We start from the raw sequence: 26,414 nt of genomic DNA, 5'->3' as shown, positions 1-26,414 counted from the left end.
TTGCATAATCACTGTATTCCACTTGGATGGCAGCCATTATTAGCTATAGGGCAGTATTCTGCAGAATCACTTTACAATTATTCTCAATAAATGTACTGTGAATAGACAGATCTGTTTGGGAACTTTTTCCCAGTATTCCCAGCTGGTCTTGTAAATTTGGCAGAACCAAGCAATTAGACCTAAAGTGGCCATTTTGTACCTGTTTTACCTTCCTCTCTTCCAGCTGATGAGTACTGAGATCCTCTTATGTTTCCCCTCCAGCTTTCCCACTCTTGTACCTCATAAGACAGAACATTCTCACAAGCTACTATAGTCCCTCTGGGTCCCATACCCAGAAACAGTTACCCATATAGAGATGCTTCCTCACTCAAGCCAAATAAAGCACAGATAAATAAAGAAAATTATTTTAAAAACAAAACATCAGGCTGCATAACAGGGAAATACTTTTTGTTTAAAGTATTTAAAAATCCTTTTGACTATTTCTTTCAGGCCAAATCTTACTCGCCATGTGAACTGTGCAATTGACTTCAATGAGGACTAGCTCTGATCCTTCCTCTAATCCATTTCCTCCTGTCTACAGGCCAGCAAGTTTCTCCTCATTTCCACAATAACTATGCTAGATTTGGATTTATATTGGTTACCTCAGCCCCTCCCTCCCAATTTAATTTTGAAATTCAAATATATTGTCATTATTCTGAGGTGAGCCTTGTCAACCAGTAGGGAGGGGAGGAGATGAAGAGCGTAAGGGGAAGAACCAACAGGGTTTTTTTTTTTTTTTTTGTTAAACAATTTCCCTTTCAGCAGTTTGCAAGCCCGTCTGGGGGATTTTCTCCTTTCACTTAAAACTTGATTTAACTAAACATGCCCTAACAATAACAATTTGAGGATGCTTTATTGCATACAAGGTAATAATCATGTCCTGAACTGAGTTTCTTGGCAAGAACGCACACCCTTGTGTTATCACTGATATGTTATAAGCAGCTCTGCAGTTCTTTGCGACCTTTTCAATCAACTACATTGGCCAAGTCTCTTGGATCAAAGGCAGGAACACTTTTTACTACCTTGTATAGACATGTTCAGAGTCAAGAACAGACTGTAAATATGCTCTTTGTTTAATTTAGTTTATTAATTTTAAAGTGCCTACAGCTAGAACTGTCTGAGAGGCAAATTTTGAGTTGCTGCTCCAAACAGCTGGAATAACTTCATTTCACTGAAACAGGCACCTACCTTGTTTGGTTTTTAAAACCAACTTTAAACACTTATTAAATCAGCCTTTGACAATTGAAAACAAATTAAATTGTAATTGTTCACTGTTGCTGTCTGCTAGCTCTCAGGTTGAGTCTATTGACTCTCTGTACTGAACTACTTAGAAATAGCATTTGGAACCACTGTAACCTTGTTAGTCCAATGAGAAAAACATTAATACTATTAACAGAAGTATTGGGAGCATAAGCTTTCATGTTAAGAACCTCACTTCTTCAGATGCAAGTCTTACATCTGAAGAAGTGAGGTTCTTACCCACGAAAGCTTATGCTCCCAATACTTCTGTTAGTCTTAAAAGTGCCACAGGACCCTCTGTTGCTTTTTACAGATTCAGACTAACACGGCTACCCCTCTGATAATTAATACTATTGACTGCATTAATAAATAATAATACCCAGTTTTTAAGATAGCTGAGTAACTTTTAAACAAACATCACTTATTGCTTACTAGAGTAAACTGAAAATGTTAATTTAAAATAGTCTGCTTTCTATTATAAAGTAAACTTCATTTTTTATTTTTGTTTGGTTTATTTTGTTTAAAATTTTTTACCTCCGCATCAGATGTTAAATGCTGAATTGAAACTTCATGTTGGTTTTGTGATAATTTAATTTCTTGTACGACTGTGTGAAAAGAGGGGTCCCATGTGTTGCACTCGCATACTTGACTTATCCAATCCAATGCATCCCAGACTATCAGCTCACCCACATGAGAGCCAGTCACAAAAGTCAAATCTAGGCAAAAGCACAAAGCCACATATTATAAACAATCAATTTCAAACTAGGAAACCGCTCTACAAAAGCAACAGCTAAAAAGCTGCTAGATAAAACCTGTTTCTAAGGTAGCGATTGGCATTTGTAGCATGTATTTGGTTAGGTAAAATCCTCTGTCCTTTCAAAGAGGTGGTAATCTGATTTCCTTTTATTGATATAAAATTTAAATACACGTTTTGCAAAACAAATCAGAAATGAAAACTTTTCAACTTCTATGATGTATACCATGACAAAGAAAGGCACCACCAGCAGAAGCATGTGCAAATGCTAAGGGTTTTTGTCTTCACCCTGCATGAACAGACACTTATACTTTATTGGTGATTCACTGGATCATCCTCTCTCAGACAGAATATACAAGTTATTTCTTGGTGTGGAGAAGGGACTATGATAACCTAGAATGTATGATAGGTGGTGGTGTAAGATGGGCATTGTTAAGCCCAATTGTAAATTGGGTATGTTGTGACACAAAATTCATACACTGTTGGGTACAAGGACAGAGAAATCTAGGATGGAAGCACCACCCAGAATGCTCATTTGGACCTTTGTGTAGGTTGAGTTTGAAGGGTCACTGGTTGGCTGCTGACTAGAGAGTGCCAGAGAACTAGACTATGATCAGGAAGGGAAGCATTGCTGGGATCTTAAGATTAGGCTTTCCCTCCTGGAGTAAAAGAGAGAGGTTAACAAAAGCTATTATGTTTAATCTGGTTGAATAAAAAGCTTAACAGTTTCTCAAACCCAGAAATGGGAGGTGTAGTCAGTAGATTCTAAAGAGATCTGCAGAGCCCTCAGAGTTAGGGAAAGCAGCCAGGATTGCCCAATATTTACCGGTAAGTGTCCAGAGAGAGATTACAGGAGGGGAAAAGGCTGTACTAGCAACCCAGACATAACAGTGTTGAACAATGTGTCCATGGAGGGGTTGGCAGCTGGTTTCCTCCATTTGTAGCTTTAGTGGGTGGGGCTGAGTTGTCTACCATTATCATGACATCATACAGATGAGGCACTTCCTGCAGCAGCACTTAGAGCACTTAGTGGGTTGCCTTTTTAAACCCAGTATTGTTCAACTCCTGGGATCAGAACCAATGGAATACTGTGGGAACAAAAATCCCATAGATCTTGCTATTCTAGAATCTAAGCTTTCATTTTCCCAGTTTTTCACAACATTGCACCATGGCCTCTGGCGCTATAACCCCTATGCAAGAAGTCGCTATGCCAAATCCACAGGAATCCTGGGCACAGGTAGAGTTGTGGGGAAGGGCCAAAGGAGCATGGGAGAAGCAGGAGAGGGTGTACCAAGGCCAACATAGGGGCTACTACAGCAGGGGCAAAGTTAGGGCAACTATCACGCCTACCCTATCCATCAGCAGGGTCTCTATCCACTCCTGCAGCCTCTGTACAGGGGAGGCCTACTAACTCATCTTGGTCCCTGTGCCGGTGCAGGGATGAATCTGGCCCAGACTCCCGAGTTGTTCGTTTGTTCAGATGGGTTTGCGTTAGTATTGAACATTAAGCCAATTTAAAGCAATACTAAAATCACAACTTGATTTTATTTTTGGTAAGATTTGAGTGTCCATGATGTGCTGCAAACTTTTTTTAAAAAAGCAACGTAACATTTCCTTCAAACTTTGTAATGTCTAGTATAACAACTTACCATAGTCATCTGAGTTAAGCAATTGTAGGAGGTCACAGAAGGGAATGACAGAATGGTGTTTTTAAACTTCCAATACAGCAACAAGATAGCAAAAAACAAAATACAAAATCCTGTCACTGACATAGGTTGTGACTTGTCCAAGACTAAGGAGGAGCCAATCTGGCTTAGCTTCCTCATCCATATAATAGTGATAATGGTACTTACTTCACCGGGATGTTGTGAGGATGAGTTAGTGTTTGTGAAGTCCTTTGATGTAAGGATTTCATAAGTATCACTACATATAGTTTTTAAACTTGACTATCTTCACAACTCCATTTGAGAGTTCCTCTAGTGGTTAGAAAGTTTTGTTCCAGTTATGTGTCTGGCCATAAGCAAACTAAACTTCATAGCTGAAAATATTCCACTAATAACTAGAAATACTAACTAATAAAGCATCAATCTTACCATTGACACTGACCAATGAGAGGATATTATCTTGATGGTCAGCCAGGCGTTTTACTTCAAGGACATCCCAACCTTCAGATCCCTCGGTGGAAACTACCAACCTAAAAATTACTTAAGATAGATGGACAAATTTTCTAAATAAGCATTATCATTTGTATAGAGTAAAATGCAGCTCTGTTTAAATGAGAAACTCCACTATGAATTAAGTACGCTTTAGATGAGACAATGCAGTATATACTATACAGTTTAGGACAGTCTCTTTTGTGAGGGTTTCCCAACCCAAAAGCAGCTTTATTACAAAATTTTAAAAATAAAAATTTGAAAAAATTCTTGTCTTTTAAAATAAAATATGCACCCTTTAATTTATTTTCCAGTTTGTTTTTGTGAACACAGCAGTTTTTCTTTGGTCCATTCACATCAGCCCCATTTCCTCCCCCAATCTCTCCCCCCACCCCCGATCTGACCGCTTACACTCAAAATAAAATTCAAATAAAAAAGTTCAAATAAAAATACTTTTTATCAGAAATGGTAAAATTCCACCGGATTCCTAATTTTGAAACAACTAGTAAGCCAAGGAATCTCACCCCACCACAGAAGTGCTGCTTAGAGTGGCTGAGCCATAACTTTGCAGAGAACAAGCAAAATAAGTTGTTGGGGTCTTTTTGTTTGTTTGTTGTTTTTAATAAAGTGCAGTGGCTGTCCAGTACTGCAGCACCAATTGCATTTTACTACTTCACTTGCAAGGGGACCAGACATTGAGTGTTACACTCTACCAGAAGCATTTTTAAAACACCAGTTTCATCAGTTGTAATATGAAGTTAAAAAAACAAAATTAAATAACCTAGTCAGCAAGGCAGACCAGCCTGGGGAAACGTGCAGGTAAATATATATTGGAAAAAACAAGGAAGGAGGCAGCTGGGTAAAGTGGCACCTGGCTCCAATTTTCCTACACCGTGTTGATAAAATGCTTCAATCCATGTGTTCTTGCAAGCTACTGCAGATAAAAAAAATCTAAACCTCTTGAATATATAGAGGATTATGGAGATTAAGTTGAAATGTAATATACTCACTCAACTCTTTGCCAACAGCTGCTGCGACACAGTTTTTAGGCAATTCAACCAAAGCACTGATATCTTTAAAAACATGCGTAAAGAAAGGGAAAAAGGTTATTCTCAATACAAATATAATGCAGTTAAAGAAGGGCTATTTCTTCATAACTCTAAAAATTATGGATTTTAATATAAGAAAGGTCAGTTCCGCATTTTCAACACACAGTTGAGGCAAACTGATATCACTTATGTACTGGCACCACAAATACACTGTTAAATCATAGAAAATTTATTTATCAATTCATATATATTTCAAAACACTTTAACAGTACTTTTATACAAACCATGTTCATCTTTAGTAAAGACCATGGGCTAGATTCTCACCTGGCATAAATTAGCAAGGCTCCATTGGCTTTGATGGAGTTATGCCAATTGACACCTGCTGGCTGTCTAACCCAATATGTTTTACTTCCTAACTTAAAAAAAAAAAGTTAGAAACAAAAACCAGGAGCATTCTGCCACACGACACCATTCAAATTATTTTAAACACTGTTTGCCTGATCTCCAAAGATGCTGAGTCCCACTGAAATTAAAGGGAGCTGCAGCTACACAGCACCTTTGGGGGGGGGGAAATCAGACAATATGACAAATCTCTTGTAACGAAGGATTTTGTCACCATTACAACTGTAAAATGACCTAAGTGCTTGCAGTCTTGTGGAAAGTGCTGGACAAATTTAGAACATGGGAGTTGAGGGCCTTCAGCACCTCACAGCATCAAACCCTTCCTCAGGAAACTGTCCCATAAACTAAGAACAGCAGTGGTTTGTGACTGTGTCCACCAGACAACACTATATACACTTTTTAATAGGTTTATAACTGTTTTTTATTAGCCCAATTACAAACTGTTGGCATTGTTTGTAGCTCTATACTATACTTCATCTACAGATATGATTGTGTGATTTGGGTGCATTTTTAATAGCATTTCCCTTTTTATTATATGCACTGTATGTAAAATATAGCACAACTGATTTTTATAGGTAGTACTGAGTCCACAAATAACGTAAGTCAATATTTAGTTAGATTTGTATGCCTTTACTCCAAATTTCTATTCCACTGTGTGTGTGTGTGTGTATATATACACACACATATATATAATATCTTGCATACACCTCTACCCTGATATAACGCAATCCGATATAACACGAATTTGAATATAACGCGGTAAAGCAGCGCTCCGGGGGGGCGGGGCTGCGCACTCTGGCAGATCAAAGCAAGTTCGATATAACGCGGTTTCACCTATAACGCGGTAAGATTTTTTTTTTTTGGCTCCCGAGGACAGCATTATATCCCGGGGTAGAGGGGGGGTGTGTGTGTGTGTGTGTGTAAAATTAGTGTCTGTGTGTATACAGAGAGAGAAAGAGAGAGAGGCAGATAAAGCATATTTGTATAGTTTTATCTATTCTAATTTTGAAGATCTAGGATTACACACACTTATGTAGAATAGCAACATACAGATAGATAGTACTCCTATGGCAATTAAGTTAGAATAGGTAAATTCATATAAATGCAGTGATTACATATACAGGACATTTTACATGCATATCTGCTCTCTCTCCAGATAAAATGGAGATTAGTGAGATTCTACTCTAATCTTCTAAACAACCTTATGAAGTAACTAGTATTTATCTCTTTCACATGGGGAAACTGAGACACAGAATAACAGATTTGTCTGAGGCCACAGAAGGTGTCCATGTCAGACCTGGAACTAGAAGTCCAGAGTTTCTTGCTTCCAGTCCCATGCATTAACTGCTACAGTATTCCCAACTCATAGCTTTTGAATTTTGTGAGATAAAACAAAGGCAGACCAGCTCAAGTATTAGGATAGGCTTAGTTTTCGTATGAGAAACATCACCTATCTTTGTAATCAGGCCACTGAGGCAATGTTTAATGATGTAACTGTTATAATTGCGATGTATTTCATAGATACATTGGGGGGAAATGAGTTCTGTACTGTATTTACAGATATTGCTGCACCAGACCATAGCTCTCAAGGTCCCAAATGTGTGACCCTTCTCCTCTTCCTCTCTCTATACCATCTCCTTGGGTGTTGTCACACCTTGTATGGTTTTAGCTACCATCTTTATAATGAAGACTCTCAAATCTGCCTTCTCCCTCCTCAGCTGTCTCTCTCACCCTCCATCACATCTTAGCCTGTCCCTCAGACATGTTCTCCTGGACATCTTACTATGAACTTAAATTTTACATGGCTAAAATTACATCTAATCCTTCTTCCCACTCCCTGCTTTTTCTGTCCCCATCAACAATATCACCATCCTCCCACTCAGGTCCATAACCTGGGAGTCACTGTCTAAGCCTCGCTTTCCCTTGGTTCACATAGCTAAGGCTGTATCCAAATATTGCATTTCGTCCTCCACAGTATTTCTAAAATCAGATATTCCATTTCTATCTAAAACCCGTATGCAAGTCCTCCTCTCCTTTCAATTACTACCACCACCTCCTCTCTGGCTTCCCTATTTCCCCGTCCCCTCTCACCTGCTATGATCATCTACCTGGCCATAGTTCTCCCTCTCTGAATCCCTTCACTGGCTTCCTCTGTCCCACCACATCAAGTTCAAAATCTTTGCCCTCCCTTTCAGACACTCTGCTACGGTCTGCCACTGATGCCAGCCTTGACCATTTACTTATCTCCCACTGCGTCTCATCTTCTTCCATGTTGCCACTTATGCTTAAATGCCCATCCCAAACTGATGTCTCAGGCCACTGCTTCCTCCTCCTTCAAACCCCTTCACAAACAACACTACTTTTGTGCCATCTACATAAAAGAGGTCAAGGGGCAACTGGGTACAGGCATACGTTATTTTTTTCATAAGAAATGTATGTAATACACATTAAAATTGTGCAGAGCAATTGCTTCCCCTTTGCCACATATAGTCTTTGAGGACAAGAAGGATAAGGGTGAAATCGCCGACTTTAATGGGGCCAGGATTTCACACAAGCTTTTTTGGGGTAGGTCCTATGTCTTCCTATCCATTTGAATTGTAGCTAGGACAAGGAGTTCCTTGTCTGAAGGGAGTTCTCTTAGGTGCTAGTGCAATATAAATAAGAACAACTAGCTTTATGCTGAGTGAAAGACACAAAATGAGGTTCAGAGCAAACTGTTTGAAATGCTATACAGTTATCTTTAACATGCCCAAAGTTCTCCAACATCTCCACTCCAGGAATAAATAGTAGAATACAAGCAGATTGTGAGGGCTGGAAGTAATACTAGGTTTGAAATGAGTGGCTTGCATCAAAAGGTAGGAGGTTAAATTGTGTATCTGTGTAAATTCTCCTGTGTATATAGGGCTAAAATATTTCTGTTCTCCTATTTTATGACAGGTATATGTAGCTATTTTGGCCCCAGCTGTGTACCAAAAAATTCCAGTATACTAGCTGCCTTAGGAACACTGCTGCATTTTAAGCTTTTACAAACATATTTAGAAGAGGATTTAACAATACATTGATTTACTAATAGTTCAGAGCAGTATGAGCTTCTAAGTTCATATCTGATTATATTTACTAATCCTATTCAAAAATTTCCTTTTGTTTATACAAAGGATTGAATCTTGAAATTAAAACCCTTGAACCTATGTACTTACAAAAAGTCTAGTTCCCTCACAGAGGTATAATCACTAGTCTGTGGATCTGGCCCTCTGCAAGGGAAATGTATAAATCACTAGTTGAGGATCTAGTCCAGCAAGTCAAAGTTAATGTACAATTATTGATACTTGACATTCTAAAATTCATATAGCACAGGAGGTTATAAGTATCCTTAATTCTGAAATGATTAAGTTGACATTTTTAAAACTAGACAGAGGGCAGCTTTAATATATAATGTTATCTTTAGAATTAAAGAGAATTTGCCAGGTTTCATTTTGCATCATTATACAAATCCATTTTACTTACACTTTATCTGCTATAATGAGCCATTTCCATTTTTTACCTGCATCAGTGAGATGACTGGTCTTACACAAGAGATCTAATTTTCTGTTCCAAACACATAGATCACTCCCTCCAGATAACCATACATCCAGTCTTTGAAGAACTGTCAAACACTGCAGAACAAAATCGGATATATTGCCCTTACAAAAGTTCTTTGGGGAATTTTTCAGTGAAATGATTATCAGCTTTAGTTAGGTAAAACTGCAGGTACTATGAAATACATTAAACTCTTTCCTGCAGAATACAGAAATCACTTGTGAAACATCACCATTTTTACTAACAGGACTGTAGGGCCTGATTTCAGAGGTGTTCATCGTCCAAGGGTCCCACAGAAGGTGCTGAAAGCCAGACAAAGGGTGAAATCCTGGGCCCCAGAAATCAATTTCACAGTTTCAGATGTTTACATCTGAAATTTCACGGGGTTGTAACCCTGAGGCTCCTCACCCAAAAGGGGGTTGTTGGGGCAGGGGTTTGCAAGGCAATTGTAGGGGGGTCATAGGATGCCACCCTTACTTCTGTGCTGCTGCTGGCAGTGGTGCTGCCTTCAGAGCTGGGCAGCCAGAGAGCAGCAGCTGCTGGCTGGGCACCAAACTCTAACGCCAGCACCACGGAGTGAGGTTACAGGATATGGGGGGTGGGTTGCCATACATATGTTTTTCCCGGCAGCCTCCACCCGGGTCAGGGACTGACAGCCACCCTCACTTCTGAGCTGCCTTCAGAGATGGGCTCCCAGTCAGCAGCCATGGAGCTTCCTGCAGCTGTGGGAGGTTCTTGGAGGTGGGTCTGACCCAGCTCTGGGAGCAGCCCCTACTGGGGAAGAGGAAGTACCATCCTACCCCAACCTGGGCTGGGGACTAGCAGCTAGAACCCAGTCCATGGTAGGAGCCCCCTGCCTCTCCCCTACAACAGCCAATTTTCACAGGGGAGATCAGACTTCGCAGTCCATGGCTCATGTTTCACAGCTATGAATTTGGTAGGGCCCTAAATATAACTACTAATGCAGCTTGCCACTCCATATGGCTGAGATTTTTCTAGGGCTGTCATTTCTGGCCCTGCTCCTCCCCGGCTACCCAACTGCAATACATCTATAATCACAGGGTTGTCTGAAGCACCTGATTTGGGTCCTGACTTGGATCCCAAAGTCTATCATGGAGCAGTGGAAGCATCCACTCCTGGGGGCAGTGGAGCAGCATGATCTCCTGGGGACAAAGTGATCTTTACGCTCTACCCTCAGGAATCTCTTAAAGCATGCAATGTGAGAAAGTTTTCACTCTTGTTTATTAATAAAGTCAATGATTTTGGTTTCTATACAGTATTTGGGGCTTAAAGGTACCTTTCTATGCTTCAGATTACTAGTAAAAACCAAAGTGATTTTTCTCCTTAAATGAAATTTGCTCTGTTTAAGTAGTGATTATTGGTGCATAGTATCATACTGGAAATTTATCTATCATTTTCTTTATAGGTTTTGGGTTTTTTTGTTCTTTATCAGATTTGCATCTGCAGGAGATGATGGAATTGTATTTCTGTGGAATGCTCAGGTTAGTTTAGTTTTTGAATAGGTTATATTCTGTAATAAGGATGTGGATGGGAGTGGGAATGTGGGGAGCTGATTTTGCTCTTGAACTGATCTAAATCAAGAATCAGTCCATTGAAGTTTAGTTGAGCTGTGCCTTGCATAACTACCACATGCCAAACAAATGAACATGAACAAAATTGATTTAGTTGGGAACTGGTCCTGCTTTGAGCAGGGAGCTGGACTAGATGACCTCTTGAGGTCCCTTCCAACCCTGATATTCTATGATTCTATGAAAATTTTCCTGAGGAACACAAGTGGGAGAAGGGAAATGGCAATTGTAAACCATTTATAACTCAACCAAACTTGAACAGAATTTCAAAGGACAAGCAAAAGGCATTACTCCAGCCCCAAAGCTTTATCTCTGAGCAATTTGAAAGATCTGGTTCTAACACCACCATTGTTTGCAAGTCTCAAAGTGACAATCTTTTATAATGGAATAAATAAAATGGTTGTTCCCAGCTCCTTCCTTTTATGAAAACCTTTGCAGTGCTAGATCTCAGTCACTCCACTACCTTTGAAGTAAATGGTCTTGGCTAACTAAAATAGGTTGTTATTCATTTTAAAATATTCTGTCTTGACATATGTCACACTAGCTTTCACTACAGATGTATATATTATATTTATGAAAATACACACACACACACACAAGCCTAAAATACACTTGGACTTTTCTTTACCTTTACAGTGGAATGGAAGCACGACACCTTCTGAACTTGCCTGCCACTATTGCAATCCCAAACCTGAATTCATTTATTAAGGAAACACAAGAGGTCATAACATGTTTCTCTGTTTAGTTTAGAATTGGATGACAGAGTTTGAGAAATAAAAATGTAGCGACACAGGGGTTTTCTAAATACTAATCTACTCTTCAAACTTTAGACACTCTGAAATGACACTTACACTTGTTTGTTACATTTTCATTATTTTTGTGATAGGGACCATGTCTACTTCTGTATTTGAACAAAGGCTAGCACAACAGAGCCCCAGTCTTGACAAGGGCCTTTGGGTCCTACTATAATATAAACAATTGCCACCCTCTCTGCTGCCTGGCTCATAGTTTCGTTTAAAATCAGTTAAATCTTAGGAAGATTTAAGGATACAATAACTGTCCTATCAGCAGATGCCGTTAAGATCAAATTATTTTTTTCTTCACAAGCCCCAGATGAAGGAAATGCTGCAATAGCTGTAATTTTGTGCGTGTGTCCATGTAGCTCAAATAACTTTTCTCCAGTCTGAAAAAAAACAAATACAGCACATTAAAGGTAAAATTTTCAAAATCTATTAAATCCCAGAGAGACCTAGGTGCCTAAGTGACTTCTGAAAATGGGAACTTTAGGAGTCTGACACTTAGGTGCTATTGAAAATGTTACCAAGATGTATTATACCTAAATAAACCTGTTACTATGAATGTAGGGGAATACTATGAAAGACCGATTCATTTAATAAGTGGAATCACTTGAACACCTGTTAAGATGAATATTTCAGAATGTAGCTTATGTATTTTAATGGTTTCATTTTTAGCTTAAACGTTAGCCAATTTACTTCATTATACTCTACTGACATCACTGTATTTCTCATTTGCTGGCAAAACAAAATCTGAAGGCTTTTTAAAAAAAATAATTTGACCTACTTGAAACTACCTTTATTAATAAGGGTATCTGACTGTTACCATTTACTGTATCTATTGTCTACACCCATAACATGAGACCATTTTAGCTTAACTACCTAGCATGAAAGTTAATTAGGGATGCAGAGACAGTTGAAATGGCACACTTGTGGATTAATAGTGTCATATTTGTGTTTTTTATTAAATACAAGAGTCATTTCAAGCATGTAAGTGTGCAGAAGTAGAAAAATAGAACTCCAAAGTTGGACACCCACAAGTTTTGCATCCATAAATGCTTTGTGTGCATTTTCACATACACTTCTTGAATATTGATTCTCGCACACCATTTTCTGTTTCATATTAGTGTTATGAAATGTCTTCCATAAGAAATGTTATGCTTAACTGAAACTCTTCAGAAAAGGAAGGAAAGTTACAAATTCCCCTGTTCCTATTGTAAGTTACACTGTTGTCAATGTTATGTATAACTTTTTTCAAGAGGTCTTCATAAAAAGTTTAGTCTGAGATTTCTCTCTGCCTCACTTGAAGCTTAACATTCAGATTTTAAACAGTTCACTGATCTGCCTTTCAGTCTATTAAATATCTAAGCTACTTACAAGGCATCCTCTGAAGCAATTCTAGCAGGTAACCTGCAAGATACTTACCTTCACATTTTCTGATGAGATTGTATAGGGAGAAAACAGCATGTTTTATTATTATTGGAAGTATCACCTCTAAAATGCAGTATTCCTGTGACAAGTGTTACTGTTCAACAAAATACTTTTAAAAGCTGGAGTGAGACCTGTATCATGGCAAGCAACTAAGAGCTCTTTCTCACTTATTAACTCCATGGAGGTGACGCTGAAGTCAGTTCTTGTATTAGGCCCCAATTCTGCAAAGATTTGCACATGTGCTTCACTTTACACTCTGAGTAGCCCCATTTTAATTAATGGGAGGAGGCAGACTGCAAAAAGTTATGCTCATGCATAAGTAGTGCTTAACTTGTGCCAAGGCTTCCAGGACTGAACCAGGGCACCTCTGGACGTGGTAGTTCATAATACCCCGGCACCTCTGGGCTTGCAGTGTCAGTTATGAACATAAAAAACATTGCTTGAGCTCCAGTACCTCTTTCATTACAAATTAAGCACAGTGCATAAGTCTTTGCAGGACTGGGGCCTCACCATGATGTCTGATATTGAGAGGTTCAGCAATCAACATCTTAACAGCTACTAAAAACTTTTTAACTTGTGCTTCCAATACTTCATCTTGCTCTGAATATTTTCCATACACATTTTTACTTCTCTTTTCAGACACTCAGTTTCACATCCTGCTTTTCTGAAGCAGAACAAAAATAAAAACCAATTCAAGGATGTTTCAATCAGACATGTCTATAAAACTCGACTTATTTGTACTGTGCTAAGACTCTCTTGGACTGATTCTGCCCTTGCACCAATTTTACATTATGCTAGACACAGCTCAACTAAACTTCAATGGACTGATTCTTGATTTAGATCAGTTCAAGAGCAAAATCAGCTCCCCACATTCCCACTCCCATCCACATCCTTATTACAGAATATAACCTATTCAAAAACTAAACTAACCTGAGCATTCCACAGAAATACAATTCCATCATCTCCTGCAGATGCAAATCTGGTAAAGAACAAAGAAAACAAAACCTATAAAGAAAATGATAGATAAATTTCCAGTATGCTGCTATGCACCAATAATCACTACTTAAACAGAGCAAATTATTTCACTTATAAAGAGAAATCACACTTCGGTTTTACTAGTAATCTGAAGCATAGAAAGGTACCTTTTTAAGCTCCAAATACTGTACAAAAATAAAATCATTGACTTCATTAATAAACAAAAGTGAAACTCTCACATTACATGCTTTAATATTCTTATTGTTGGGAATATTCTTTAATGTGTTCTAAGCATTTTGTCACTATTCCAAATAGTAGCCTGTACTACAGAATCCAGTCTTCTTACTGCTTAGGTTCAATATTGGCGATTTGGGGGTCGGGGGGGAGGGAAATGGGTCATATCCAATAAAGCCAAATCATAGTCTATTAGCCTTCTCATTTAACCAAGTAATTTAGAGAGCACTATATATAACAAGTTGCACAGCATGAGGGTTGAAGTCAGGCCAGGCATACATGAATCTTACAACATCACTTTTTTTTTTTTTTTTAAACTAACTGTACAAAAGAATTCGCAAGGGGATTGTATGTCTGCTGCTATGCATAACACCTGCTGAAATCCAGCTAAAGATCTTACCCTGCATCTACACTAGGAAAAAGCAGTTGTTTTGGTTCTGTTTTACCTAAACCCAATTAAATTTGACCTGTTTCTTTACCTAGAGAGCACCTCAGTAAACATGCCTAAGCCCTGTCTACACTAGCAGTTTACAGTCTGTGCCGCTGCACTATTGCTAGATTGCGAGCTGTCCTAGTATCGATGCACCTGTTTTAAGGAAAGTGATCAACCTCCGGCGACTGAAAACAAATTATATGATCTGAAGACCTCTGCATCCTCTTGACGGGGATACAGCTACATTTGAATTTTTAGTTGTTCTAGCCCACAGCCCCGGATTAAACACAACTAAGAAACAAATGTGTGCTCACACAAATGTTTGTGTAGCATCTTTACCCTAGAACTTGAAGTCCTCTCAAAAAGACTTTAAAAAAACCCCTAAAAGGTGATAGTGGTGAGAGATGGAGATTGGGTGGGCGGGGGGAGCGGTAGTAAAACCACACTAAAACCAGTCATTTTGGATGTATTGAGCCACTGTTAATTAAAAGCAGACCACCACGTACCTAGGAATAATTGCTAGGGTTTTCATAGGCAAGGCCAAATGTCTGCAGTTGCAGCTTTGCTAATCAAAATTTTAAAAATTAACAAACCAAAAAAATTTGGGGTATTTAGAACCAAGGTTGCTAACAAGTTTTTTATTGTTATGACTAAAAATATTAAAAATCCTTTGCTAATAAAAATAAGTTATTTGTTAAAACTTTAACCAAGGGTTACTATGGTAACCCAGTAAGGGTTACCATAAACTGTGTTTTATGAAAGTTAGCTGTAAAAATAAACACCTCTGAGCACTCCAAGGGAGCTTTTCTTCAGGCAAGGAGGTGCCAATTTCACAAGAAAATTCACCATCTAGTATTGTGTCCTGTATCTGGTACAGGCAATTAGGTTTCAGAGGAAAATACAAGGAACTCTATAATGGACAAATAAGGAATAATAATCTGTCTATAGAGGAAGTTTCTTTCTAATCTTAGGCACTAGTGGTTGATTTATATTTTAAATAAGGGTTCTATCCCTTCTAAACTTTTACCCAATAATATGAATGTTCTAATTACCCATAAACTATCACGTTTTTTAATCCTAGTCCATTTTTAGCCATTATATCCTGCCACAAGGTAAGTCTATGTTGCCTTTCAAACTTAAATATTTCTTGCTCTTGTATTAGACAGTCAATAGGTAGGCCTCATGTAGCTTCTCCTTACCATCATTGTTTGATATACCTCTATCAAGTCCCCTCTTCATCTCCTGTCTTAAGTGACAGACAATCTTATCAATCTCCCCTTATTTGGAAGTCTTTCCATGCCTCTATGAATGTTGGTTTCCCACCTTTGGGTACCTTCTATTTCTGCTATAGCTTGTTTGAGATGATGTGGCCAGAACCAAACTAGTCAGCCACTCGCATTTTGGACATGAGCACTTTAAATATGGAAACCCATCCTTCAATTAATGATGGGATACTGACACTTGAGCAAAGATCTGGAAAAAAACCTGACCTTTGAAGGAGAAGGCATGTGTAATTCATCAAGTATAAGATGTACAGGGTGGGTGGTTCTTTTTGTTTGTTTGGGTTTTTTTGGTTTTGTTTTAAAAGGATTTCTTTTTAAATATAAAGATATCTGTAGGATGGCTGGTTCTACAGTATACATTTTGTTCACCAAGCTGGAGTTTCATGGGTCACCTGATTCTCTTCCAGTCATGATCACCATCCTCTATAACCTTGTCTGCTTCCTGGAGGAGCAAGGAATGGTCAAATGAGCAACAAAGAAAGCTATTCTTAAAATGTGTTATGAACTCGGTTTAGTTTAATATGTCAAATGCTAGGGTATTACATGCAATTTTATATCAGTCCATTTTTTTGGAAGACCCTTGCTGAGGCTTACCCTTCTTTAGTGATCTTCCAATCAATATGACCCTCACTTCATGTTCAAAAAATAAGAAAGAAACAAAGAAAAAAGCAGCTGTCTGTTAGGCTGATACAGGATTTATTTAGTATCTTCAAAAAACCAATCTGAGAAAATTTTCCACTCACTGGTTTTAGCCGAGCCACTGAGAAAACAAGAAAATCCTCCTGCAAAATTCTCAATAAGATGATATTATCTAAAGACCTGAAGCGTGAAGCCTGGCTTACAACAGTTAACAAAACCACAATGGGATAGCTTCAAAAACGAAATAAAAACATTTCAGATACAAATACTAATTTTATTGGGGGAGGAAGGGGGGAAAGCAGGTAGAAAAATTATCAGCTGTTTAACAACTACTATATTCATGCTAAATAAAAAAAAATGAAATAACTATCCAATGAAGCAAACTATTCTAAACAGTCCAAACTCTCAGAATATTAAACACCTGTAAGACATTAATGTAATTTATTTCTTATCCATATCTGACTTGTTATTCCTATCCTCCAACTTACTCTTCCATCTGTTTTTTACATTGATTATTTTTAGTACCGCAATGTGTTTGATACAGTGCAACGAAGACAGTCCTCTCCTGAAATAATAGAGGATTTGTTAGTATCAGCAGGTGCCTCTACTCTGTCTCAGGATGCTCCAGCATTTCTACTATAAAGCCAGATTTTCAAAGATTAATGAGATCTATTCAGTGTACATAGTCTGAAAATATGTACTGTGAAGAATTATTAAAATAACTACTCTGAAATTGCTGTAATGACTACCCAAATCACCAGAATAGAACCTTATGGTTTTATTTGAATCTTTGTGGCCTATTTTAATGCTACTTAGAAAAATCAATCATAAGCTGCATGTATTTCCTTATCTATAATAGTTCTAACACATGCTTAATTTAAAACATGTATCCTGCGGACCTAAAGAAGTTTGTCCCCCTTTTGTAAATATTTTCAAAATTGTCAATTCTGTGAAACTTTGGCAAGCATAAGAGATTGTGGGAATTTCACATTTGGATGAATGCAGCTGCCTGATCAGCAGACACTAGGAGGGAGAGAGTCTTCCCCCAACAAAGTGCCTGTACCCTTGAGGAAAGTGCTTGCTATTTTAGATTTCTAGGAACTTTGCAACCCTTATAATTGAGCAAAGCTTCAAAGCTCTACCCTAGAAGGCAGTCAAGTATTATTTCCCTTATTGTATAAATAATTTAACTGAGAGACGGTACAAGATCACTTCAGGCAAAGGTGGGAATAAAAGCCAGGTCTCTACAAAAATCAGTGCCAAATCTTTCACTCGCCCACACTGCTTTCAGAATGACCATGCCAAGTCCATGTGCTTGCCTCTCTTGTCTGTAACCACTGGTCTAACCATGAGATGACACTCCCTTCCTAGACCCCAAACTTCACCCCAAACAGTTAGACAAGTTAAATTAGAACTGGGCTGATAATGAAAGCATTGAGTACATGAATGAAGGCACGAAGCTGAGAATGAGAAGAGGAAAAAGGATTGGGAGATGCAGAGGGAGTTGAGAACAGAGGCAGGAAGAAATCAGAGGCGACAAGGGATGAGGAGGTTATGTAGGACTTTGAAAGGGGCTTCTACCTCCTTGTGGAGCTAAAATGAGGTACTGAAAAAGAAAACCAGTGACAGCTTGCTGGGTAAAAGATGACAATGATCAGAGCAGTGGGAGAGGAAGACTGTTTTGGCAGCAGCACTTTGAATAGACTGATGGGGTGAAAAGGTCAGAAGCTAGAAAGGAAGTAATCCTTGCAGTAACCAAGATTAAATAACGACGCACCAATGTTTCAACAGTGGGTATAGTGAGAAAAAGATGGATTTAGGCAATACTAAAATTATGAGATATGGAAGACTTCCTAAGAGACCAATATACACCTCTACCCCAATATAACGCGACCCGATATAACACGAATTCGGATATAACGCGGTAAAGCAGTGCTCCAGGGGGGTGGGGTTGCGCACTCCGGCAGATCAAAGCAAGTTGGATATAACTCAGTAAGATTTTTTGGCTCACGAGGACAGTGTTATATCGAGGTAGAGGTGTAGTTGCAGAAGGAAAGAGGTTGTGGGCCTAGGAGATAGGGAGGGTATGATAAAGGAAAGGCAAGTAATTCGTTTTCAGATAAATCAATTCTGAATGGATATTGGGACATCTTAGAATTGTCAAAGTACTGTGAACCATTTGGGGTATTTGATTACAAAGAGGATACTGAAGAATTGGAAAAGGTACAGAAAGGGGCAGCAATAATGTGAAAGGCAATCCCAGGATCTGTGTGCTTTACCAATCACACAACGCCCTCTAAAATAAGGAAGCATTAGCCCCATTTTACAGATAGCTCCCCTTTGACCTTGTTCAAGCCACATAGTCAATGTGGCAGTTATAGGAGCAGATCCAGAAACCTGAATGTTCAAGAAGCAAAAGTTGCAGGGGAATGTTTACATTCAAAGTAAAAAGTGATTTCACTGAAATTTAATGTTTTACTGAACATATATGCATTAATTTAGATCTAAATTACGTGATATTTAATTTCTGGCAGAAAAATGATTAAAATATTTCTTAATTTCCATAGACTTTCACTTATGTATTCCTTAGGATGTAATACAATCATTAAAACCTCTTACCTGCAATCATCTATTTGTACTAGAAATCTCACTATATCATGATGACCTTTCAGTACAAGGAGCTCAGTGTAGGGATTCTGTATTTGTTCTTCACCTAAGTTCTGCACCGACGATTTCTAAAAATCCATCAAGAGACATCAATCATGAATACTTCACTTTGTATGTATATAATTCATTTTTAATTAAGTCTTCAGCCATATCTACCATAGTGTGTGTGTGTGTAAAATACATTCACAGATACATCATTCATATAAGTAAAATTTAGCCCCAAACATGAATTTAACATAACTATCTGTTCCCTTAATGGAAATTATAACAAGGGATTGCCTTCTATTTATTTAAATTAGGTAGATTATTTTATGGAATGTACTTTGAGTTATAGTACAACATTTAAACTGATTTTAAAAAACCTAATAAGCAACAGTCCCTTGTTGTTTTTAGTCATGGTGTTAAAGAACCAGTTGCTTTCTTTAGTTAACAGCTATTGTCTTGAATCCACTTCCTCTCCCAATAAACTATGCCTTTAAATGTCTCATTAAACTGCATTTTTTCTGTGAGGTCTCTCAACCGTATATGATGTCCCCTCTTACCAATAGTTTCATTTAAAAAATGATATACAAGTTTAAAACAAGAAGAAATGCTTTTAGACATGCAATACATGTTATCCCTTCGGACCTTTTCAGGCCAATAATTAAGGCCAATAGTTTAGTAAGATTCAAAAAATGGCTCAATTTCTGTAAGAATAGCATCTGCAGTTACACCATCTGGGCTAATTACAAGGGCTATCACTCATGCTCATGAAATAAGCTGATCAGCAAGACACTTTCTCCATAGCATACTATTGCATTACTAGATGCATGATGTTGATGGCAGTTCTCTAACCTCTCCTTTATTTAGTATAAGCTACAGCAGAGGAAGGATAGCTCAGTGATTTGAGCATTGACCTGCTAAACCCAGCGTTGAGTTCAATCCTTGAGGGGGCCATGTAGGGTTCTGGGGCAAAACTCTGTCTGGGGATAGGTCCTGCTTTGAGCAGGGGGTTGGACTAGATGACTTCCTGAGGTCCCTTCCAACCCTGATATTCTATGAGCCATTGGCTTGCTTCAGTATGGCAACTCTTGTGCTTCAAGCTCCACCATTTTTGGAACAACTCAGTAGGGTGCAATTCTTGTTTTATCAGGTGTCATTGCTAGATACCTTGAAACCTGGTGGCAACTCAGTGACAGAGTACTCTCACAGTTACAGCTTAATTTTACTAGTAAGTGTCAACATCTTCATACCTTCAGGACTGCCTCAATATTCTTTTGAGACTCAAAGGACCTATTTTACAGCAGCACTAAAACATTTACTGGACAGACTAATTGTAGCTTCCTTAGATAGCTATCTTTGTCACAGACCAATCACATGACTTGGCAAGGTCACTTGGCAGAGCCAGGAATAGAGCCCGGGTCTCCCAGTTCAGTGCTCTATCCATTGGACCACAGATTTAAGATTTCTACATGCCTGAGACTCAAGAAGCTCAGTCTCACCCTTCCCTATGGCCATTTTGTTGCAATTTTAATACTAAATATCACTGAATAACACCCAATCAGGGCTCAGGAGGGACATGGAGCAATACAGCATACTAAAATGTCTTTTTAATCAAGTCTTTGCTTTTTGAAGGTTTTCTGTGCAAGTATTAGAACTCTTCCAAGCTCCATCCATAAAATCTCATTCTGAGATGTCAAAAATAAGACAGCAGCAGCAGTAGATTTGTTTCTGAACAATTGAATGTGCTTTACTGGACTACTTGGGTTTGATACCTGCTTTGGTGAGGTTTGGCTATACCTGGGGTTCTCAAAGTCGGGGGCAGGACCCCTCAGGGGGTTGCAAGCTGGGAGCCTCCCCCCAACCCCTGCTTTGCCTCCAGCATTTATAATGATGCTAAATATATTAAGTGTTTATAATTTATAAGGGGGGGGGTTGCACTCAGAGGCTTGCTATGTGAAAGGGGTCACCAGTACAAAAGTTTGAGAGCCACTGAGCTATATCCATAGGTTCTGCTGGGTTTCTTGATTGGAGAAAAACATTAAAGGGTAGTTCTCTTCCAACTGCTACCCACTCATGGCACCATAAGGTACCACAGTTAATTAACAATGTTGACCTTTTAAATTGTCATTATTGAGAATCTGAATCAACACCCCCACTGGGAGCACTTGAGACCTTTAAGCTATTGTTTCAGTCTAATTGCACACTCAGGCATATATCCCTGCATTGGTTTTGTACCTAGGCAGGAAATGGAGTTATTGATGGGGAGAGAAAGGGAAGGGTAGAATAATGAAAACACTAAGGCCCCAATCCACAAAGGTGGTTAGATACCTAAGTCTCAGGTTGAGGTGCCTAAGTCCCTGTTCTAGGCTCCACTGTGAACCACAAGTCTCACCAAATCCTGTAGGCAACTAACCTCTCTCAGGGCACGTCTTTGCTACCCGCCGATCTGGCGGGTAGTGATCGATCTATTGGGGATTGACTTATCGTGTCTAGTGAAGACGCGATAAAATTGATCCCTGATCACTCTGCCCTTGACTCTGGAAATCCACCACGGCAAGAGGCAGAAGCGCAGCCGTGGTCGACTCGCCACCGTCCTCACAGCCAAGTAAGTCTACCTAAAATATGCAACTTCAGCTACGCTATTCACGTAGCTGAAGTTGCGTATCTTAGGTCGACCCCTCTCCCCCCCCATAGTGTAGACCTAGCCTAGGTGTTTGTCCATCTAAATCATGTGTAGGGCCCAAGCCCATATGCATTTGCATGCTATGTTTCCCCCTGCTGAATCAGGTCCCATTCAAAATCTGGACAGAGGAATAAGTGGTGCCCACCTTATAACTTTTAGGCCAGTGGTTAGAGCACTAGTCTGGGAGGGGGAGGACCAAGGTTCAATTCCCCCCTCTCTGCCAAAGGAGAAGAAATGATTTGAAGAGAGGTCTCCCACCTTTCAGGAGAGAGCTCTAATCACTAAGCTATAGGATAGTCTAATATGGGCTCCTTCAGTCTCTCCTGTTGAATCTGTTCCACTATGGACAAATAAGGAAAGAATTACTGGAGTGGGAGACTGGATGCTGGGTCTCACACCTCCCAAGAAGGTGCCCCACCCACTGGACTAGAGTCATTCTCTCTCGCTCTCGCTCTCTCCAGTCCAATGACTGTTTCATTGTGGATAAATACCTAGAGTCAAGGGTCATTTATGGTAAATTGTTCAAACCCCAAATACCCTTTTTTAGGTGTACAAGTCCAATGACCGTTTACATCATCTCATGTACAGTAGAACCATTTTATTTCAAATCCTTCTTATATGAAAACCCTTTGTTCAAATTTCAGTTCTGCCCCCAGATAGCATCACTTACACACAAAAAAAGCTCCCCATCCCATCCAACACCCTCTCCATTATCCAAATTAATGCCATGTTCCCCAGTCCCATATTATTATTTAGTATTTCTATTACAACACAACCATTGGCCTCATCAGGATTAGGGTCCTCTTGCATTAGGTTTAGGTTAGGCACCTCCACTTCCATTAATTTCAAGGGGAATTGGTGCCTAAATACCTTTAAGGAGCTGAGCCACAGTGCTGGTTCCAAAGACCTTACAGTGTCAAAGGAGCCAGGCTTTCCTTTAATAGGGACTCAGAGTTGTGCCCTAAAGAACTTAGGCTAGGTCTACACTACGGGGGGGGGGTCGACCTAAGATACGCAACTTCAGCTACGTGAATAGCGTAGCTGAAGTTGCGTATTTTAGGTCGACTTACCTAGCTGTGAGGACGGCGGCGAGTTGACCGCTGCCGTGCCGCCGTCGACTCCGCCTCTTGCCGCGGTGGATTTCCGGAGTCAACAGCAGAGCCATCGGGGATCGATTTTATCGCGTCTTCACTAGATGTGATAAGTCAATCCCCAATAGATCGATTGCTACCCGCTGATCCAGTAGGTAGTGAAGACGTGCCCTTAGTAAGAAGGTATGTGTTACACACACTAGCGTTTTGGGTGCCTTTCAGCCTCCGCTAGATCTGAAATCCTGGCACGTTTTCAGGCTTGGGCTCTGCCAGGGCTGGGAGGGGGCTGCCTGTTTCTTTTGGAGTATAGGGAAGCTGTGTCAGAGCCACAGCCTTGAGAACCTCTGCAAAGAGAAAACTGATCTGATGGGATCATGCCCTCCTCACCCAGCCTGCCCCTGCCCCCATTTGCTCCCAGCATGAGCCTGCCCCTATCCACCGCTCTTTGCAGAGCCTGCCCCCCTCTCCATTAACCCCTTCCTGCAGAGCCTGCCCCATCCCCATTCATGCCTCTCCGCACAGCCTGCACTGCCCCCAATCGCCCCTCCCTGCACTGCCTGCCCCTGTCCCCTCCCCATTTGCCCCCCACCCCACCCCGCACAGCCTGCCCCTCCCCCAACCCTTCACCTACAGTGACCAGATGTCCCGATTTTATAGGGACAGTCCTGATATTTGGGGCTTTTTCTTATATAGGCTCCTATTACCCCCCCACCCCCGTCCCAATTTTTCACACTCGCTGTCTGGTCACCCTACTTCACCCCCTCCCCGACCTGCCTGCTCCTGACCCCGCCCCGTTCGCCCCGCCCCCATCCTACCCGTCTTCAGTTCACTCGTCCCTCCCCCAGGGACAGGGCTGCTGCTTTACCTCGGAGAGTCCCTGCGGCTCCCGGCCGCCTCCCATCAGCCATCGCAGCATCGGGAGTCCAGCCGGGCCGGAATGAAATCAACGCCTGGGGAGGGGCACCTCGCCCGAACAGCCCCCTGCAGCTTGGATTTTGTCCCTCGCTGCCTCCCGTACGTGGGACTGGCAGCGCCCTGGAGCAAAGCGGCCGAACCTCTGTGGCTTCCGGTGGCGTCTGCCGCGCTTAGCTCCAGAGCCAGGCAAACGGCTAAGAGTGCCGAGCAACTGATCAGCCCTTGCTCCATTGTTCCCTCTTAGTCCGCTCTTCTCCAAGCTAACTGATCAACATCTCTTCAGTCTCTTCATACAAGCCTTTTTCCGGGCCCCTGATCGTTCTCATCACCTTTTCTGAACCTCCCCCCTTTACTTCTGCAATATCCTCCGGTGAATTACGTTGCACACACTCTTCCAAATGAGGCCACACCATTGATTTATGTAAAGGCATATTTTTTGTATTCTTCACCATCCCTTTCCTTATGCAGCCTAACATCTTGACTGCAGGTGTACATTGAGCAGAGGTTTTCACTGAACTGTCTACAGTGACATAACAAATCCCTTTCTTGAATTGATACCATTCATTTAGGCCCCTGTAAGGGGTATGAGTAATTTATTTTTTTTCCCTCCAATGTGCATAGTTGGCAGTTATCAACATAGAATTGAATTTGCCATGGTGTTGCCCATTCATCTAGCTTGTTATGATCTCTCTGAAGTTGCTCACTGTTCCCTCTGGCCCTGACTATTGTAATCAACCTTTGTCGACATTTACTGTTATTTGAGGTACCACGAATTTCCCATATACCCACAGTAGGAATAACTCTGGTATCTCTGATACTATAGTATGGTAATCAAATGCTGACCTTTTAATGGTGACCAATTTTGGAGGAAAGTGTATTTGGGTCTGAAATGAGGCATTATGCCTTGTAAAAAGTAAAGTTTAACTAGTATTGGTGAAACCTGAAGGAGTTCAAAATGAAGGATGGCACCTGATCTTTAAATGTTACGTAACTATTTTATTCTCATAATTATGTATGTGCCAGTTGGTAGAGCGTCAACTTTAACTATAAAAAGAACAGGAGTACTTGTGGCACCTTAGAGACTAACAAATATGCAAACTAGACACAATCAACTCAGGATTGAATAAGGACTGGGAATGGCTGAGCCATTACAAACATTGAATCTATCTCCCCTTGTAAGTATTCTCACACTTCTTATCAAACTGTCTGTACTGGGCTAGCTTGATTATCACTTCAAAAGTTTTTTTTCTCTTACTTAATTGGCCTCTCAGAGTTGATAAGACAACTCCCACCTGTTTATGCTCTTTGTATGTGTGTATATATATAGCCTCAATATTTATTCCACTCTGTATGCATCCGAAGAAGTGGGCTGTAGTCCACGAACGCTTATGCTCTAATAAATTTGTTAGTCTCTATGGTGCCACAAGTACTCCTGTTCTTTTTACGGATACAGACTAACACGGCTGCTACTCTGAAACTTTAACTATAGCTCCATAACTTTGGTGAGTTTTTACCAATCTTAAACCATTGACCTCCAGCATAATGTGAACTCAGTATTTAAAGAAAAATGGCTTGTTATGCCAAATTGATGCTCCAATTTCAGTGGGTCATCCCGCAAACTAATCATTGGAACTAATTACATAAATTAAGTATGTGAGTGTTTGCATAGGATCAGATCCTAAAGGTGTCTTGATACATGGTTGTTGATAAATTGCTTGACCACACTTTGGTTCATTATTTCATTATGAAATATACTCGTCGTCAGTCAGGTTTATTAATATGGTATAGTGGAAAAGGTTTTATATGATACCAGGGTCCTAAGAACAGTCCCGTGCCACAATGTTACATTCATCTTATGCAGAAGGTTTGCTCCCCAAGTTACACATTACAGTTGCTATTATTTATATGATTTTACATATTGTTTACACATCACTAAAATCCAACCCATCAGTTTCCCACAGTTCCCTAACTTGCTGTTCTGTTCCTTCCTTATGTTTGTTTTGAATACTAGCATTCCAGGTACTGGTTCGTGAAGGTACTTCCTTAGCTTGTACTAAGATATAAAGCAAATGTATCTTGATTTTGACAAATTTCCTACCTTCTTGTGCCATTGCTTACTTCAGCAAATGCAACGTGTTAGGGAATACTTAACATAAGTGAACAGGATTATGATATACGCTAGTTTAGGCTTTATCACTGTTATAATATTTATGCTTCATGTTATTGGTGCTTAATGCAATATGGTGCATATAATACATATTATTAATATGATATATATGTATACACTAGCCAGCATATATTGGGCAACATGGTAGATTGGTAATGCCCACACATTACTAGTCTCCAGCAGCTACTTGGTGTCTTCTGTGAAATGGCAAGGGAAGAGCAGTCTCAGCCCAGCTCCTCTTGGGGAGGCATGCGCTTCACAAAAATATCACAGGTGGCACTAATTGCAGCCCTTATTGGCAGTCTCAGCAGACAATGTA

The 26,414-nt window shown here is 39.9% G+C and overlaps 1 protein-coding gene across 2 annotated transcripts in view; it reads right to left on the bottom strand.

Moving 5' to 3' along the window:
* Positions 1 to 24,116, bottom strand: part of WDR41 (WD repeat domain 41) — a 36,247-nt gene extending 12,131 nt beyond the window's left edge. Inside the window, exons 1-9 of one of the 2 annotated variants that reach the window (XM_005288296.4) lie at positions 23,879 to 24,116; positions 19,210 to 19,325; positions 13,957 to 14,005; positions 11,853 to 11,984; positions 11,430 to 11,492; positions 9,178 to 9,289; positions 5,196 to 5,258; positions 4,126 to 4,236; positions 1,813 to 1,994 (exon numbers count right to left, since the gene is read on the bottom strand). In XM_005288296.4, the coding sequence (XP_005288353.1) occupies positions 1,813 to 1,994; positions 4,126 to 4,236; positions 5,196 to 5,258; positions 9,178 to 9,289; positions 11,430 to 11,492; positions 11,853 to 11,984; positions 13,957 to 14,005; positions 19,210 to 19,325; positions 23,879 to 23,929 (879 nt within the window). In that variant the 5' untranslated portion in view covers positions 23,930 to 24,116. The remainder of the gene's footprint in view (positions 1 to 1,812; positions 1,995 to 4,125; positions 4,237 to 5,195; positions 5,259 to 9,177; positions 9,290 to 11,429; positions 11,493 to 11,852; positions 11,985 to 13,956; positions 14,006 to 19,209; positions 19,326 to 23,878) is intronic. The other variant, XM_065550075.1, reaches the window with a different exon arrangement.
* Positions 24,117 to 26,414: the final 2,298 nt, after the last annotated feature.

This window comes from Chrysemys picta, chromosome 6 (genome assembly GCF_011386835.1).
Source record: "Chrysemys picta bellii isolate R12L10 chromosome 6, ASM1138683v2, whole genome shotgun sequence".
Lineage (NCBI taxonomy): Eukaryota > Metazoa > Chordata > Testudines > Emydidae > Chrysemys > Chrysemys picta.
Note: the sequence above shows the minus strand (reverse complement) of the source record. Positions and strands in the feature narration are given on the sequence as shown.